We start from the raw sequence: 16,266 nt of genomic DNA on the forward strand, positions 1-16,266 counted from the left end.
TAACTCAATATGGTATTTTTACTATGACTAATTAATATTTTTCTAATTGGACGCATGCAGCGCAGAAAGCTGTATCCACTTCGTGACCCTGACTCTGTATGTCTGCTCTTCCTTTTGCACATGGTAATGCAAAAGGATTTTGGCTAGCTGGCATTCTGTTTTGTAACAGGTGGTACTTCTGTGTGTCAGAATAAAATAAAAGGGGGTCTGGCAAGAAGCCAAACTTATTCCACTAAGATGACAGATGGCAGGAGGTGAGCCCATAATAGAATGGGTGGAGTCCTGCAGCTAATTCATGTGTACCTATTTCTCTTTTAAATGAAAGACAGAACTCTGTATACCAGTATGCTCAAGGCCACCAGAGTGGGCTTTAGCCTTTGGTATTTTTACCATTGCCCTGACCGAATCTAAGGTCTACCCAGCAATAATGCTGTAGTGACATTTAAATGACTGTGTAGTGCTAGCATAACATAATGTTACCCAGGGTCAGTGGCTCCTAACCATTTTGTCTTCACAAGCCAGTTTTATCTATTTTTTTTTATCTTTGGTTCATGACTCATGGCAACATTTTCCCAAAAAAGGTCTCCCTTTGAGTAACAAGCGTGATGGTAAATGAAAATGCTTATAATATCAAAAAGCTTCCCTTGCTACAACATCTGAGATTTTAATCAAGCTACTAAGAAGCTGAAATTTTTTTTTTTATTTTACTTGAGCATATGACCCATCAAAGGGGATTGTGACCCACTGGTTGAGAAACAAGGCTTGACGTCAGAGGTCTGCAAAGTCACTCCTGGAGGACTGTAGTGATTGCTGGTTTTTGTTCCAACCTGATTGCTTAACTACAAAACAATCTTGGTCAATAACAGCTCTTTTAAAATTTAAAGGCTTCTTAGTGTCTGGTCATTCTTATATCTTACATTGTTTTCCTTTCCAACGATACCATCTTAATGATTTGTAGCCTGAAATGGTTTAATACTTCTCAGTCCTTCACTTTTTTATTCTTCCATTTCTTCCCAGGTATTTTGTTAACCCAGATTGTTCACAGAGAACACACACGCAGCTGTAAATGGAAACTGCTGGTTCTTTGTCATTTTAAATCTTTTTCCTAACTACCCAAAGTACCCAGTGTTGCCTTTTGTGGAATGGGTTAAGGAAAGAAAGGAAAGGTTTATGTGCCTGTTTGAATGTTTCAGTTGCACTATTCCAGTGTGTAAACTGCAGCATATGTTTGGAAACCTGGACTCCCCTGGGTCAAAAATTTGTGTTCCAAAGTACTCTGTCTTGTCATTATGGTCGTAGAGAGCAACTGTGCAAAATTTGTCACAGATCAGTCAAAGGGTGTTGAATTGTATAGAAAACATGCAGACAGACATTTTATTTTACATATATAGATAATGAACAATTAAAAACAGTGAATGCAGCTGCTTCAGACTAAAATAAGCATTTAAAGGTAGGCAATATAAACAAATGAAACACTTAAAATGAAGCCTTAAAATGTTGTTCGAGCAATAAGTGCTTCAACAGCAATAATTGACTTTTCGTTAAGAAACTGAGTTGGAACAAAAACCTGCACTCACTGCAATGCTCTAGGACCAAATTTGCAGACCCTTGCTATAGAGGTGTGCTGGCTAGAGACAAAATGTAACCACAGGTAAGCCAAACAGATGTAAAGAGCAGGAAAGCAGGTGATAAGTAAGGTAGTATGTGATGGAACAACTGGGTGAGCCATCCTTCCTCGTAGAAGGTAACTAAAACTGCCATAGGCCATAACTGTGCGCTTTCTAGCATTTTACACAGTAATCCCCCAGCTTCAATAGCTTTTTTTTCCTGTTTGAGTAATAACCATTTTGTAACTTCGATTAAGTTATTAATAGTTTGTTTGTTAATGTTGACTGATGTTATCTAATGTCAACTAATGCTGACTGATTTAAACTTTCTGAACAGAGAGGTGTTCCCATGCTGTAACTTTTTGTGAGCAATTCCACAATCAGACTTTGCAGCACTCAATTGTTTATAGATGGAGTCTTTCACAGCAATCCCGCACTGCTGTTAAAATTTATTGTGAATTTTACATTGACGTTTTGACTTAATGGGAGCACTGCAGTCTGAATCGGATTGCATTGGCAACAATTATATTGTCTCTTGTGAATTCAGCAATTCCAGTCTTTTCCCATTAAGTGGATATGTGAAGTAAGAAGTGAGGAAAAAAAAAATGAGATTTAGTAAATCCAGGGCTGTGTCAAGCCTCAGTGTAATATTTTAAAGAAGCACGCCATCCCATATTACCATATTATTGAAAGCACGTGATAAATTATCATATGTATGAGATGCCTTTGACAGATCTTTGGGGAGACTGATCCAGGCATTCAGAGTTCCTTGTCTGCATCGATTACTTTTCTGAATATCATAGTGCATTTATTGATAAAGGAATGAGTTATTCAGTTCAAAAGAAAACCTGTGTGTTGCAGATTTAATCCTTAATGAATCCCAAGTGATGTGTGTGTTACCGTTTAAAGAAATCTGTCTGCCGTGCCTGTTGTGAATAATATTCTAGAGTTAAGTTTGGTGTGCCACAGTAAAGACACAAAGCAGGAAGAACCTTTTCCTTGCCAAGGGTGTAAAATGCCTAATAAATGTGGCGTGTGACCCCATCGTGCTAGTAGTCATAAGTTGACCCTGGGACTGAAGCTGCTGTCCCTCCTTTGTAATATCTGCTCTCTGTTGGTTTGTCTGTGTGTCCAATGAAAAAACTGAAGTCCACGTTGAGATTAAACCATATTGAAACGTACCTCATATAGTCTTACTGAATATTTATAGTGCCGCATTTTTTGCACTTTTATAGTCAACAAAAATGTTCAAACACCAACTGTGATTTGTTGTTTACTTTGTTTTATATTACCTGTCATCCAGGCAGGTTAATTTGCTTTGCTGTAATTGCCTGTTTGTACAATGCTCATTCTTATCACTTAATATGCTATTCTTGTACTCTCTGGTGGGCTTAGTTTAATTCAGCTTTGGGGCTATATGTTTAGCTTAGTTTTTGCAATTTAATTCCCTAGTTGCATAACTTTGCTGCCTGGATAAAGCTCCTAAATTGACCAAGCAAAGCTGTTTTTACGAAGAATGTATATTTTACACGCATTTTATTTTAATTTACCCCTCTCTGTAGTACTATTTAAATCCCCTTCAGGAAAGCACTCAGTAGTCTGGAGGGGTGCAGTGGTTGCTGGTGTCATGATTCTGCGACAGGACCTTTTTCCATTTTGTCTGTTGCTTTATTTGAAATAATCTGTTCAGTTAGTTTTTCATCTCTTCAAAATATAAACACGTTTTGTGCTTTGCTTTCTCTCTTTACTATCAGACATTTTGCTTATCTGCCAAGAGTGTGCCACTTTGGAATATAGTGAAGTGTTTGCAGAAGATCTTCTTTATCTTTTATCTGAACTAAATTCAGATTATTATTATATGCTGTTTTTCACAGTTTAAAGACTTAGTGTGCTGACACATATTTGCTGTCAAAATATGGCAAGCAAACTGTAGTATATGTATATACATACACATATGAGCTTAAATTATCAGTAATATAGTGATCAATATCTTTTGGTTAAAATGTAATGCAAGTAGTGGTAACTTCTGTTCCAGCTAATAATAGGAAAGGGTTAAAGAAAACCTTCTGCTGACATTGGAACGCTATAATGATAAATTGTTACGACCCTGGTGGTGACTTCAACCAGGGGGATTTTGGAAAGAACAATGACAAACTTTGATCATCATGTGTTAAGTTCCATTTGTCATATATACAAACTGGACCTGCTTTATTAAAATTGAAAAAACTTTCAAATGTAAGCTAGGCAGATTAGATCACATGTACATGCCTATTATTGGATGGCAACAGCTCTCCTGTTATCTAAGCCTGAAATTCTTTTTTTCCTTTGGGGAGTTATTTGTTATAATTAGTTGTGTTTTTCTTAAATCTCTGTAAAGTCTTAATTTCCCCATGGAGACAAATAATGTTATCTATCTATCTATCTATCTATCTATCTATCTATCTATCTATCTATCTATCTATCTATCTATCTATCTATCTATCTATCTATCTATCTATCTATCCAATGGTCCTTTAAAGAGATTTCTGATGTGGAAAATTTTCTCCAGGACTCTACCATCTATTCTTCCACTATACATCAACTCAGATGTATCTTTGCAGGGGTGAAAACAGCTTAAGAATAATTCAGTAAAAAGAGATAATGATTACCAAGATTTAATTCTAAAAAAAATATCTGTCAGACATTGTTGCACTGTGGATAGACAAATCAGCAGCTCAAATGAGGGTATAAAAGGTGTGGACAGTAGGGGGTGCTCCAGCTCCCCAAACACCCAACACAATAGGCTCAAGACACGATGGAAAGTTAAAATGTCTTTATTGTGGGAAACTCTTCCCCAAATTGTATCGTACAACAGCCACAAGTATGCACAAGTACAATTTATAGCACAATTAGGCAATACTTTGTCTTCTTTTTGTCTTTTCTCGGTTGCTACCTCCTCCACGCCTCCTCACAAGCGTTGTCCACCTCCTCATAGCTCTGGCTCCCTAATGTGAGGCAATCAGGTCCTTTTATTTTAACCTTACCTGAAGTGCTTCCAATCCTCTGTGCATATGGTCTGTAAGCACTTCTCAGTTATGTACAAATCCCACGACGTAGGGACTACCCAGTTTTGCTGCTTCCCCTGGTGGCCCCAACAGGACCCAAAAGGACTGTCCCCTGGGACTACAATACCTGGCATGCCCTGTGGGCACCCATGTGGGAATCTGAATATGGATTCGCTGCCATCTAGCATCCTGGGGGAGATAAAGCTTTGCATAAGTTGTCTCCCCCTGTCCTTCCATCTTGAAGGTGTCCCACCTGCATAAGGATTCTGGCCGTCCTTCAAAAAGGCTAATGTATTGTGTATAAAACTGGATTCAAAAGATAACTTGAGGATATTTTACACTATTATACAGATCCATCCACAGCCTGAGTGTGTTGATAAAAACAGTTATGAAGTAAACAACCTATACTTAAAGAAATGATGAATGTTGGAATGAAAGAAAAAAAGAATATTTCACAGAAGTTCAAAATACAAAATAGTGAAAACAAGTAGCTGATAATGTCCTCTGAAATGATGCAGGTTCAAGATTTCAAACAAATACAATAACCATTCTCTTAGTTTAGGCTAAAGAAAACGGTTAACAGAAAACAGACACAAAATAATCCTCATACGACAAACTCTGCATTTTGTGTTTAGTTGTGGCTTCCTAAGACAAAATCAAAGAATCTAGTACAGGCAGGCAAAATAGTTAATAGACACCTGAAGGATTTCCTTGCCTTAAATAAGCATCACTAGTTTGTTGAATGTAGTCACACATAAGTGTACATTATTTTGATGCCAACATTGTCTTTGAGATGAACAAAAGATGGCACTGTAATAAAAAGGAGAAAAAACAGATTTGCAAAAACTGCTCTTGCACAGATCCTCCTTCCCCTACTGACCCAAGGCCCATGGATTCCTCATTCATCTAAGATCACAAATATAACCCTGACAGGTGTCATTCTCATTCTAGATGTGTCAGCAATGAGAAAAAGAGAGAGACGGCAAGTATTTCTCTAGTCTTTTTTGGACTCACCATTAAGTCTCTTCCACACTAGGAAAATGAAAATCATTGGGCTAGGTAAAGATTACCACTAACCCAAACTTCATGATGAATTCTTGGAATATATGGAATCAGTGAAGACCTGAAATATTTTAGTGTTCCACCAACTGGAGCACTGGAAACCAAGTGACTTATTCAGTGTCAGACAGTAAGTTAGTCACTGATCCAGCAATCTTGCAGATCTTACAGATGATGTCTTAATCACTACTGGGCCACACTGCTTGCTTATCGGATATAGTTTAGAATTCATAGTAATATTTTAAAATTGTCAACATATTGTAGGTGATAGGATTAATATATTTAAAGGTATTTGCAGTAAATTCTGCATATTGGATAAAATACCACTGTGTGTACTTTTCAGATTGCATTTTTTAAAATATTTTTTTGGTGTAGGTTCCTAAAATATATGTCCAGCCTTTCTGTACAATACTTTGTATGTGTAACCTTTCATAAATACATCTTGCTGTTTAAAATGTGCTTCTTTTTTCATTAAGACAAAACCCTGCTGTCAAGAGAATAATATCTCATTTTGTAAAATCACAACTATTTCTTAACTTGCCTGGTAATGATAGCATTGTAAAGTTAAGATTTCTGCATTGCATAAAGATTCCATAAAGGCACACCATATGCTTGTTATATACTGTGTCTAGTAACAAGAAAATGTTTCTCTGAATTTCATGGGACTGAGAAAAAATATATAGGCAGAAGTACTTGTGTAGCCATTTCCGATAAATTGCTTTAGGTTTCCTAAAAAGTATCAAAACATATCTGTTTAATGATTCATAAATTAATGAACAGTCAGATCCATTATCTGTGTGGCATTGTGGCTGCCCATTACTTGAGATGATAATGTACATGAATGTCACTAATAAGATCATTAAAACTGGAAATTTTCAGGAGCTGATCTGCTGCTGTTTGGCTCATTAAAATCGAAGGCTGTAAATTAGGAGGAGAAGAAAAAAAAGATCCATATCACCTTCATAAAGAGGGCACTCTATCTATCTATCTATCTATCTATCTATCTATCTATCTATCTATCTATCTATCTATCTATCTATCTATCCGTCTGTCTTTCTGTGTACACAATATAGTATTAATTATATATGCTGTATACATATAGTACATACACAGATACACAAATAAAGCTAGAATATTTAAAGAAAAGGAAGTAATTGCTGGCAGTAAACTAGTAAATTCCTTTTTTTTTTTTTTTTTTAAGATTTCTTTATTTATTTCTGTTTTCCAGCACATCTGAGATTCCCCAGTTCAGGCTGCCCTATGAAGTGGTAAAATTTGAATTGGAGCTGATGAAAGACCTAGGTGTAAAGGTAATGAAAACCATGGCCTGTCTGCTGTGTGGAAGAGTCGAGAATAAATTAGGACTTAGCAAAGATTAACAGCAAAATGTCAGACGCATTAATAAAGAACAATTAAAAGCTGCACCCGGCACAGGCAAGACTGATGCATCCTTTCGCTCTGGGCATTTGTCTGTCTGTTGTCTGAATGCCACTAGTCTGAGAAAGGGCAATCATTAGCTTTCATTTGGCACACCTGCATGTGATTAATTGTCTAGAAGCAATGCATTCCTAAAGTTGCTTTGGGGGCTTAAATTGTCTGATTATTTTAAGTGAAGCTCTTGCTTCGTGCTGCTTTTGCCGAAGTGCCTATATAATCATTATTCTGAGTAGTGGCGGCTGAAATGCATTTCAAGTTTGAACATTAAATGCTACTTGTTTTCCTCCTTTCTCACGTATTATTTACTATATGGGTGATGTGAATTGTATATCTGCGACATGCTAATCTGGTTAGCAGGTAGTAAAGGAATATGTTTGAAATATGTAGTTTACGGAGAGCTTATTTTCCAGTTTGGTTAATAATTTCTGTAATGCTTCCTTGGAAACGTACTATATAACATACCACTTGTTTTATTCTTTCCATTTTATCACGTCTTTACAGGTTGAATGTTCAAAAGGGCTAGGACAAGATGGGATGACCCTTCAGTCTTTAAGAGAAAATGGCTACAAAGCTGTTTTTATTGGAATAGGTTAGTTTGGATTTATTTTTCTAAAAACGAATGTATTTGATAACTAATAAATAAAAGAAGTATTTTACTTTCATCTTACAGACACTGCTTACTTTCCAAGAAGGTCAGCTTAATGTGATTTAATTAATGGAGCCATGAAGCAATTACATAGTGGCCATAAATACTATTCATCACCTTTGGCCTTTTTGACATGTTAATATGTGAAATTATGGAATCCAGAGTAGTTAGAGTTTTCCATCCATCCACCTATTGTCTGAACCTGCTTACTATTACAGAGTCAAGGTGAACTGAAGTCTGTTATGGCAGCAATGGATTAAGTGACGAGCCAACTCCAGATGGGACACTGGTTCATCACAGGCCACAAACATGTAGACGTGCTACGCTTGTTCATCTGAGCCAGATTAGGGTCACCAGTTAACCTGATATTCATAACTCTATGATGATAGTGCAAATGAGTATGTGAAGAAAATTAACATGTACACACCAGACAGACAGTCATCAGGCTTGAAATCATAAATGTGCATCATGTTGCTTCTCTCAAAATGGTACTCATTTAGTTTTAAAATGAAAAGCTGAAATATAAAGATTCTATGTGCATTCACCATTTTTGACATAAATTGTGCAGCTGCACCTTTTAGGGTTTTGCATTTTGCTTCCAGGCAAGGATGATGTGCTAATTTACACTTACTCCAAACACTGCATTCGAGTTTGAGGACAGATGCTCAATTTTTGTCTTATCTAAAAGTTAAGTCATCTTCTTATTAGAAACTAGCCATCTCCCGCAACTCTGCCCGCATAGTAGTAGTAGTAATGTGTGAAATGCACGCTGTATAGCGCCGGACCCGGCACAGACTGACTCCAGAGGCACGTGTAAAATGAACACAAAAGTTCATTTTCTTCAGCTGGAGGGCACGTCTTCCCCATGAACCCCCAGCCACAACACAGTCCCAATTAAGCACAGTAACCAGAACAAACCACAAAGTAACATGCCCTTCTGGCACCACCACTCCTCCCTTAAAGCTTTGTCGTCTCTTCCCGACTCTGGCCACTGAGTGGTGGTGGCTGGCCCTTTAATAGCCCACCCGGAAGCGTTCCAGATGCTTGACCACCTGGTTCCAATTGCACTTCAGGGTGGGGCTGAAGAGTTGTCCAGCTGGGCTGTAGAATCCATGCAGCAACCCCTGGCGGCCACCCCAACTCCCAACCGGTCTGTTGAGGACCCCATCTCCCATGGAGCCCTGCAGGAGATTGAGGCATCACCGCCAGCCAGGGAGGCTGCCATGGTTGCTACCCTGGAACATATGCAGCAGGGACATCCCAGCTGGGCATGCTACCCGGCCTCCTGCCACATGAAACAGGACAAACTTTAAAAATCAATAAACAAACAGGTATTGCTAGATAAGCGGAGGCAAGGTACACTCCAAAAAGCAGAGGTACACCGACTTGATCGGAGGCTGCCGCTTGAGTGAGGAAGGCCCTGCCTGGCTCCCCAATCCTGATGTCACGCTTCCCCTACTTCTGTTCTTTTACCTGTTTTCTGTGGTGGCGATCTGCGCCACCACCATCTAATCAAAGCACCATGATGTCCCTACATTGATGGATTGAAGGCCAGAAGTCCACATGACCATCACCATCAAATTCTTCCATGAGAACCCTGAATACAATGAGGACTGATTGAGGTCATTTATGTTCGGTAGAATGCCTAGAGGGGGCTGGGCGGTCTCGTGGCCTGGAACCCCTGCAGATTTAATTTTTTTCTCCAGCCATCTGGGATTTTTTTTGGTTTTTTCTGTCCTCCCTGGCCATCAGACCTTACTTTTATTCTATGTTAATTAGTGTTCCCTAATTTTAATTATTTATTTTGTCTTTTTTCTCTTTCTTCATCATGTAAAGCACTTTGAGCTACATTGTTTGTATGAAAATGTGCTATAGAAATAAATATTTTTATTGTTGTTGTTGTTCCCCCTCTCCTCTGCCCACAGCCTCTGACTCGGATTAGCACACATATAACACTCCTGCAAGCGAACTATGACTCTTAACACAATGAGAGAAGTCATGTTTAAGCAAATTATATAAAAAAAGCCAATCTAAATCTGTGAAATAATTGTCTCATTTGCTAGCTAAGCGGAAGTAAGGTACGCCCTGAGCCTGGTGTATGAGTGAGGAGGGCCCTGCCCCCCTCTCCTCAGCCCGCCACCGTTCTCTCGGATTCGCACAAATAAATCTATACCACAAGCAAAGTATGATACATAGCACAATGAGAGAGGTCGGCAAAATCAACCAGAATGTTCAAGCAAATTTTACAGAAAAACCAGATCTAAATCCGTTAAGTAGTTCACTCGTGAAAAGCGAACAGACATATAGACAGACGTTGGATTTTATATAAATAGAGATGACACTCTCCCACAAGCATTTTGTCACAACTCGGTTAGTATTTTTTTGTTCTCAGTTGTCTTTCTTTTCTCACACTTCCCAAAGGTGGAATTTTTGAAACACATGGGCAGCTCATACCACATATTCAGTTTCTTCTACCGTTCCTGTAAAAAATTTATATTAGAGTTGCCATAGGACTTATGTTGGTCTTCCTAATTAATACTCATTTGACTGAATGCTCAATTTTGGATTTTTTTTTTTTGTTAAAGTGGAGTTTACTATCCATTTCAATTTTTTGTAATACCTTATGTGGCTGGTGCTTTACAATAACTTTATCTTAGATATGCTTGGTGTTATTATGTGTAATTTTTTAGAACCTTCCCTAATGGTGGGTCTTCTTAAACTCCTATGAATCACCTTCAATGCATATTTTATTAAAAAAGGTGCAAATCTATCTGACTGATAAAAGCAATTTGTTAACCAAAGCTTATGAAGGGTGACAACAGCAAAAGGGGTCAGTACTTCTAGAATCTGTAATTGTTTTGTTTGCTTTTTACTGTTAATATTTTTAAGTGGATATTATCACTTAAGTTACATTATGGAATTTTTCATTTTTAGTAATGACAGTATATCCCAATTAAATACTGTCAGACTAGATTTTGTAATACAGCAAATGTGTGAATTTGTTTTATAGCCACTGCAAGAATTAGAGAATCCATTATTTCACAGCATGATGGTTATTAAAAAAGAAAGACTTTTTAAAAATGTGATATTATTATCAAACTGTAAGCAGGTGGCACACATACCAGTTTACAGCTGGGTATGTTTAAGTCAACCAATTTATATTTTATATCCAGTGGTGCCTTCCATGACAAGCAATTTCATAAAGTACTTTACAAAGTAATTCGTATTAAATTACAAACCGAAGCAGTGTATCATCTGTACATAATGACAGTTATAGATAGTAAGATCAACAAATGAGCACATCCAAAAAGTAGGGCGAACATATTTCTCTATTCTGTTTGTTATAGAGGAGGCAGGATTTAAATGTTGTTCAAATTAAACCGCGTTCACCATCTGCTGCACATTTTAATATGATGCTTGTTTGGACAATAATGTCATCACCTGGCCATTTTCAATCAAGTTTTCAGTTGGACAGCTGACTGGTAAACAGCCTTGCTGTTTTTGATAAGAATGCAAGTTGCTGTAACACTTGACGCCATCACATGCTGGATATTTATGTTGACAGCATGGAATGCTCAGTATCCTATTCTTTAGGAAATTATAAAGAAGCAAGAACAACTCTTTGTGCTTTCCATTTATTTTGGATTAGGGATTCCAGTCAGTTAGCTCCGGTATTTTAACTCTATGCTCTGAATGTTTCCTCGTTAGTTGACTTCCCGATTAGTAGACAAACATTTGCCTGTTTTTCAACCATGAGTTGCCCAGCTAACTCTTAATGCCTTCACCTCCTTGTCTTTTTCTCATGTTCCCTTTTAAATATTCACTTTTGCCAACGCAGTGATTACTGCATTGCGTATCTCAGCTTTATCTCCTCCCTTGACAACTATTAATCCATTATTGACGGTTGAAAGAAAGGAGGACCCTCCATCATTCTCACTAAGGGTCGATTTAATAAAACATTTAACTCTAGCTAGAATATCAATACCAGTTACCCTGAATTGTAGTAAGTGGGATTAAAAGTGTTATTTTATAAACTCATTAAGGTAGCATGACATTGAGGTGAGTGGCACTGCTGGCTGAAAGGTCCAGTGTCCTGAGTACGAATCCCATTGCTGGACATGGTCTGTGGGTTGTTTGTGCGTTCTCCCCATGTCTTCTGGATGAGCATCGCTCTCCATGAATTCAGGTTTTCCTTCGACATCCCAAAGACATGCATGTTAGAGGAATTAGCCTCTAGGGCTTTTTGAAATTTTACATTTTCTTTGGCAGCTTAAAATCTTGCTGCCAAAGTCACACATTCTCGATGTTTTGATTGTGCTTTATGTTGGACTTGAAGGTTCTTTTTCTCTTCTACAGTATAACAAACTTGGGGCTTATTCTACTGCCAAGACTTTTACATGTCTTAGTTCTCTCTTTACTGTTAACCTCTCTTTTTATATCTACTTTACATTATTAATTTTATTCCTTAATTTTTTTTATATAACATTCCCCTTGATTGTCTTGTAAAACAGTTTTGAACATTGGTCAGTATGAAAGCAAATCTAGATACATACACAGATTGATTGATTTTTCAACTTGAATGCATATGATTCATTCTTTAATGTTAATGATGGGACAGATTCTTCTTTAAAGTTTTATTTAAGATGTATTCCGAGCTGAGGAAAATGAAAGCATGCAGTGTTTGCATTTGATTTCTTTGAGTTTTTTTTTTTAACTAGTGCTTTACAGGCTTTATAAATGTCATCCTCTGTAGTGATTGACATGCAAATTCTCGCTGGCATGAGCTAAATTGGAAGGCAGGTTGAAAACTGTAGATAAGGATATTGTTTCTGGCCTATAAACTAGAAAGCAAGCTCTTAAAGCTTTGCTAGCTCTTGCAACCGGATTAACTCTTTCATGTTTGGAGACTGGATGTCATGTGTTTCATGTTCTTGTTAATTTAACTCATGTCTCTTATTCTTGGAAAACCATGGCAGTGTCTTTATTTATATTCTTGTTTCTTTGAGATAATGGGTTTACCTCAAAGAATTTTCTTCCAATTTTCTCACAGAGATTACCTATCCTAGGTGAAGCTGTATATTGCGATGTAAAATAATATGAAGAAAAAAAAATCTTTCTTCTTCATAGTAAATCTGTAGCCGCTTACTCTGCAAAAGGAGGGGCATTCTTGTGACAGCCCATTCTGTACAAAATGACCTTAACGGGATCAAAACTATATGTGAAAAGTGTAGTGTTTGTTAAAAATAAAATATACATTGAATGTTAATTAAGGCAAAACTAAAGCTAAAAATAGACAGATGAAAAAAAACAACATTTTAGCTTCCTGGCCTATTTTTAACTTGAGCCCCTATCTATCTTATAGGACGGCTCTCCCACAAGTATGAGTTAAGAATGTCACTAAGCATTCTGTTTTTCACCTCTTATCATCTTCTCTCTTTCAACCTTGGTCTCTCCTCCTGACAGAAGAGCCATTGATCCAACTCTTCTCCAGACTGCAGACTCAAAGGTACCTCAAGAATTATGTGGCTTTAAACTTCTTAGTAGGCCTCTGAAACACTTCTGGGGTTAGGGGTGTTGACTGCACAAGATGTCAGCAACTTTTAAGTGGCGATGGAAGCAGGAGCTTTCAAAAAAAAAAAGCAAAATGGCAAGCAAGGGGTCAAAACCAGAAAGACAAATGATCAGGAAAACTAGCTCAGGATACGGAAGCAAGAATTGTAGTCAGGAAGTAGTGTGGGGGAATCAAAACTCAAAAAATTGAAAAGGAAACGCATAATTAAAAAGCAGAGCAACTGATTAAGAAAGAAAGTTAAATGTAAGCAACTCTTTGGGAGAATCCAAGCGTGGACAAACACTGTATGACACTAATGTTTATAGCTATGACCTGAACATATCACAGATTATACACTTCCACTTGACCCTGCATAGAAACAGCATAGCAAACAATTAACAAAAATGCTCCGGTTGATTGTCAGTATCATCAGAAACACACCAGGCACAAAACCAAATGTGATCTTAAAGTTCCCCCCAAAAAGGCCTAGATGATTTTTAACGACCAAGATCAAATTATATGAAAAAAGAGAGTGTGACAAGCGACTGGATGGGAGAATCTAGGTGGTCATCCACCGATGCTTACCGATGCTCTCTCCCCAGGCAAGGGCCCCGGCTGTCTGCCACAAGAGAAACCAAATCCTAATCATGACATTAGGGTTTCCTCTACTTTGCAACACAGACACCAGTGTAGAATTTCTTGTAGCAACTCCTGGTGTTGTTTCACCCCTGAGCCTTCATTTTCCCCGAGATATTTGGTTCTCCCATGACGCCTTTCATCTGCCCGTTCCACAAAAGTGCCAACCCAGTACTTCCCACTCCACATCAGGCACTGTGTGCTGTCCCATAGCTCAATAGTTTCCAACCCCAGTCCCGGGGCTCCCTTTAACTATGTTTTTGTTTCATAATCAGTGAGATTCTACGTAATCTCATTGCTTAAATAATTGCTCACATTTAGAAAAGAGCAGCACTATGAGATTTGCACTCACATTAAAATATTATTTGCATTTTCCCATAGGTACACATTGTTTAACTCTCTTTTCTTGGTTTCCTATTAATTCACCTTTTTCTTTGATGTTTGCTGCCCTAATTGCATCCTAATAATGACAATTAATGACAAGCTGAGCAGGCACCAAATGACACTGCTGCATCTATTAGTCCACACTAGGAAATGATAGCTTAAATAATGATAAATGATGATTTCATTATGAAAATCATAATGATGATGGTAATGAAAATCTTGAAAACCAAGTTAAAAGCAATATATCATCTCCAGGCGTCATACATAAATACTTGCTACATTCCAATAAAATTTAGCAAACCCAGTTTTGACATTTCTGGTGTCAAACGTTTCATCAATCTTTATCTTACATACATATGCAAATGTTACTCTGTTATAAAAAGAAGAAAAGATCCAATATGACAGAGAATGTTGACATTTTAAAAAAATGGGGTTAGAGGAGTAATACCAATAATTAAAGCACTGTTAATAAACTGCATCAGTGAAGTACTTAGTACATAATAAGTCACTTTGTAAATTAGCATTCTGAAGTATAAAAAAAGTCTTTAATGTAATTCTAGCAACTAACCAAATTTTAAGAATTTGGGCAATGCATGAAGCAGGATTTGGCAAGTGTTAAAATGAACTCTTATGTTAAAAACGATAAAGTTTTCCTGTAAGAGACAAATATTCCTACATCTTGTACCCAAACAGGCTTTTCCTCCATAAGGATCGAGCATGTTCCATCCTGATGCGACCTTTAAGAGTTAATTTATTGTTTTTCTGCTGCTTTCCATTCTTTAAATGCTGCAACATACAGAACCCATAAAAAGTACTCATCATCTTGGAAATGTTCACATTTTATTGTTACAAATCCAAACCTACATGGCCCTGTGTGAAAAAGTAATTGCCCCCTTGTTAAAAATAACCTAACTGTGGTGTATCACCCCCAGGCCTGATTACTGCCACACCTGTTTCAATCAAGAAATCACTTAAATAGGAGCTGCCTGACACAGAGAAGTAGACCAAAAGCACCTCAAAAGCTAGACATCATGCCAAGATCCAAAGAAATTCAGGAACAAATGAGAACAGAAGTAATTGAGATCTATCAGTCTGGTAAAGGTTATAAAGCCATTTCTAAAGCTTTGGGACTCCAGCGAACCACAGTGAGAGCCATTATCCACAAATGGCAAAAACATGGAACAGTGGTGAACCTTCCCAGGAGTGGCCGGCCAGAGACGACTCATCCGAGAGGTCACAAAAGACCCCAGGACAACGTCTAAAGAACTGCAGGCCTCACTTGCCTCAATTAAGGTCAGTGTTCACGACTCCACCATAAGAAAGAGACTGGGCAAAACGGCCTGCATGGCAGATTTCCAAGACGCAAACCACTGTTAAGCAAAAAGAACATTAGGGCTCGTCTCAATTTTGCTAAGAAACATCTCAATGATTGCCAAGACTTTTGGGAAAATACCTTGTGGACTGATGAGACAAAAGTTGAACTTTTTGGAAGGCAAATGTCCCGTTACATCTGGCATAAAAGGAACACAGCATTTCAGAAAAAGAACATCATACCAACAGTAAAATATGGTGGTGGTAGTGTGATGGTCTGGGGTTGTTTTGCTGCTTCAGGACCTGGAAGGCTTGCTGTGATAGATGGAACCATGAATTCTACTGTCTACCAAAAATCCTGAAGGAGAATGTCGGCCATCTGTTGTCAACTCAAGCTGAAGCGATCTTGGGTGCTGCAACAGGACAATGACCCAAAACACACCAGCAAATCCACCTCTGAATGGCTGAAGAAAAACAAAATGAAGACTTTGGAGTGGCCTAGTCAAAGTCCTGACCTGAATCCAATTGAGATGCTATGGCATGACCTTAAAAAGGCGGTTCATGCTAGAAAACCCTCAAATAAAGCTGAAT

General features: G+C 37.8%; 1 protein-coding gene across 3 annotated transcripts in view; it reads left to right on the forward strand.

Annotated features, from left to right (window-relative positions):
* The window catches only part of LOC120514913 (dihydropyrimidine dehydrogenase [NADP(+)]-like), a 1,294,590-nt gene that overhangs the window by 462,048 nt on the left and 816,276 nt on the right, over positions 1-16,266 (forward strand). For all 3 annotated transcript variants that reach the window (XM_039735551.1, XM_039735552.1, XM_039735553.1), the window contains 2 exons: positions 6,939-7,020; positions 7,649-7,736. In XM_039735551.1, the coding sequence (XP_039591485.1) occupies positions 6,939-7,020; positions 7,649-7,736 (170 nt within the window). The remainder of the gene's footprint in view (positions 1-6,938; positions 7,021-7,648; positions 7,737-16,266) is intronic.

This window comes from Polypterus senegalus, chromosome 14, assembly GCF_016835505.1.
Source record: "Polypterus senegalus isolate Bchr_013 chromosome 14, ASM1683550v1, whole genome shotgun sequence".
NCBI classification, from domain to species: domain Eukaryota; kingdom Metazoa; phylum Chordata; class Cladistia; order Polypteriformes; family Polypteridae; genus Polypterus; species Polypterus senegalus.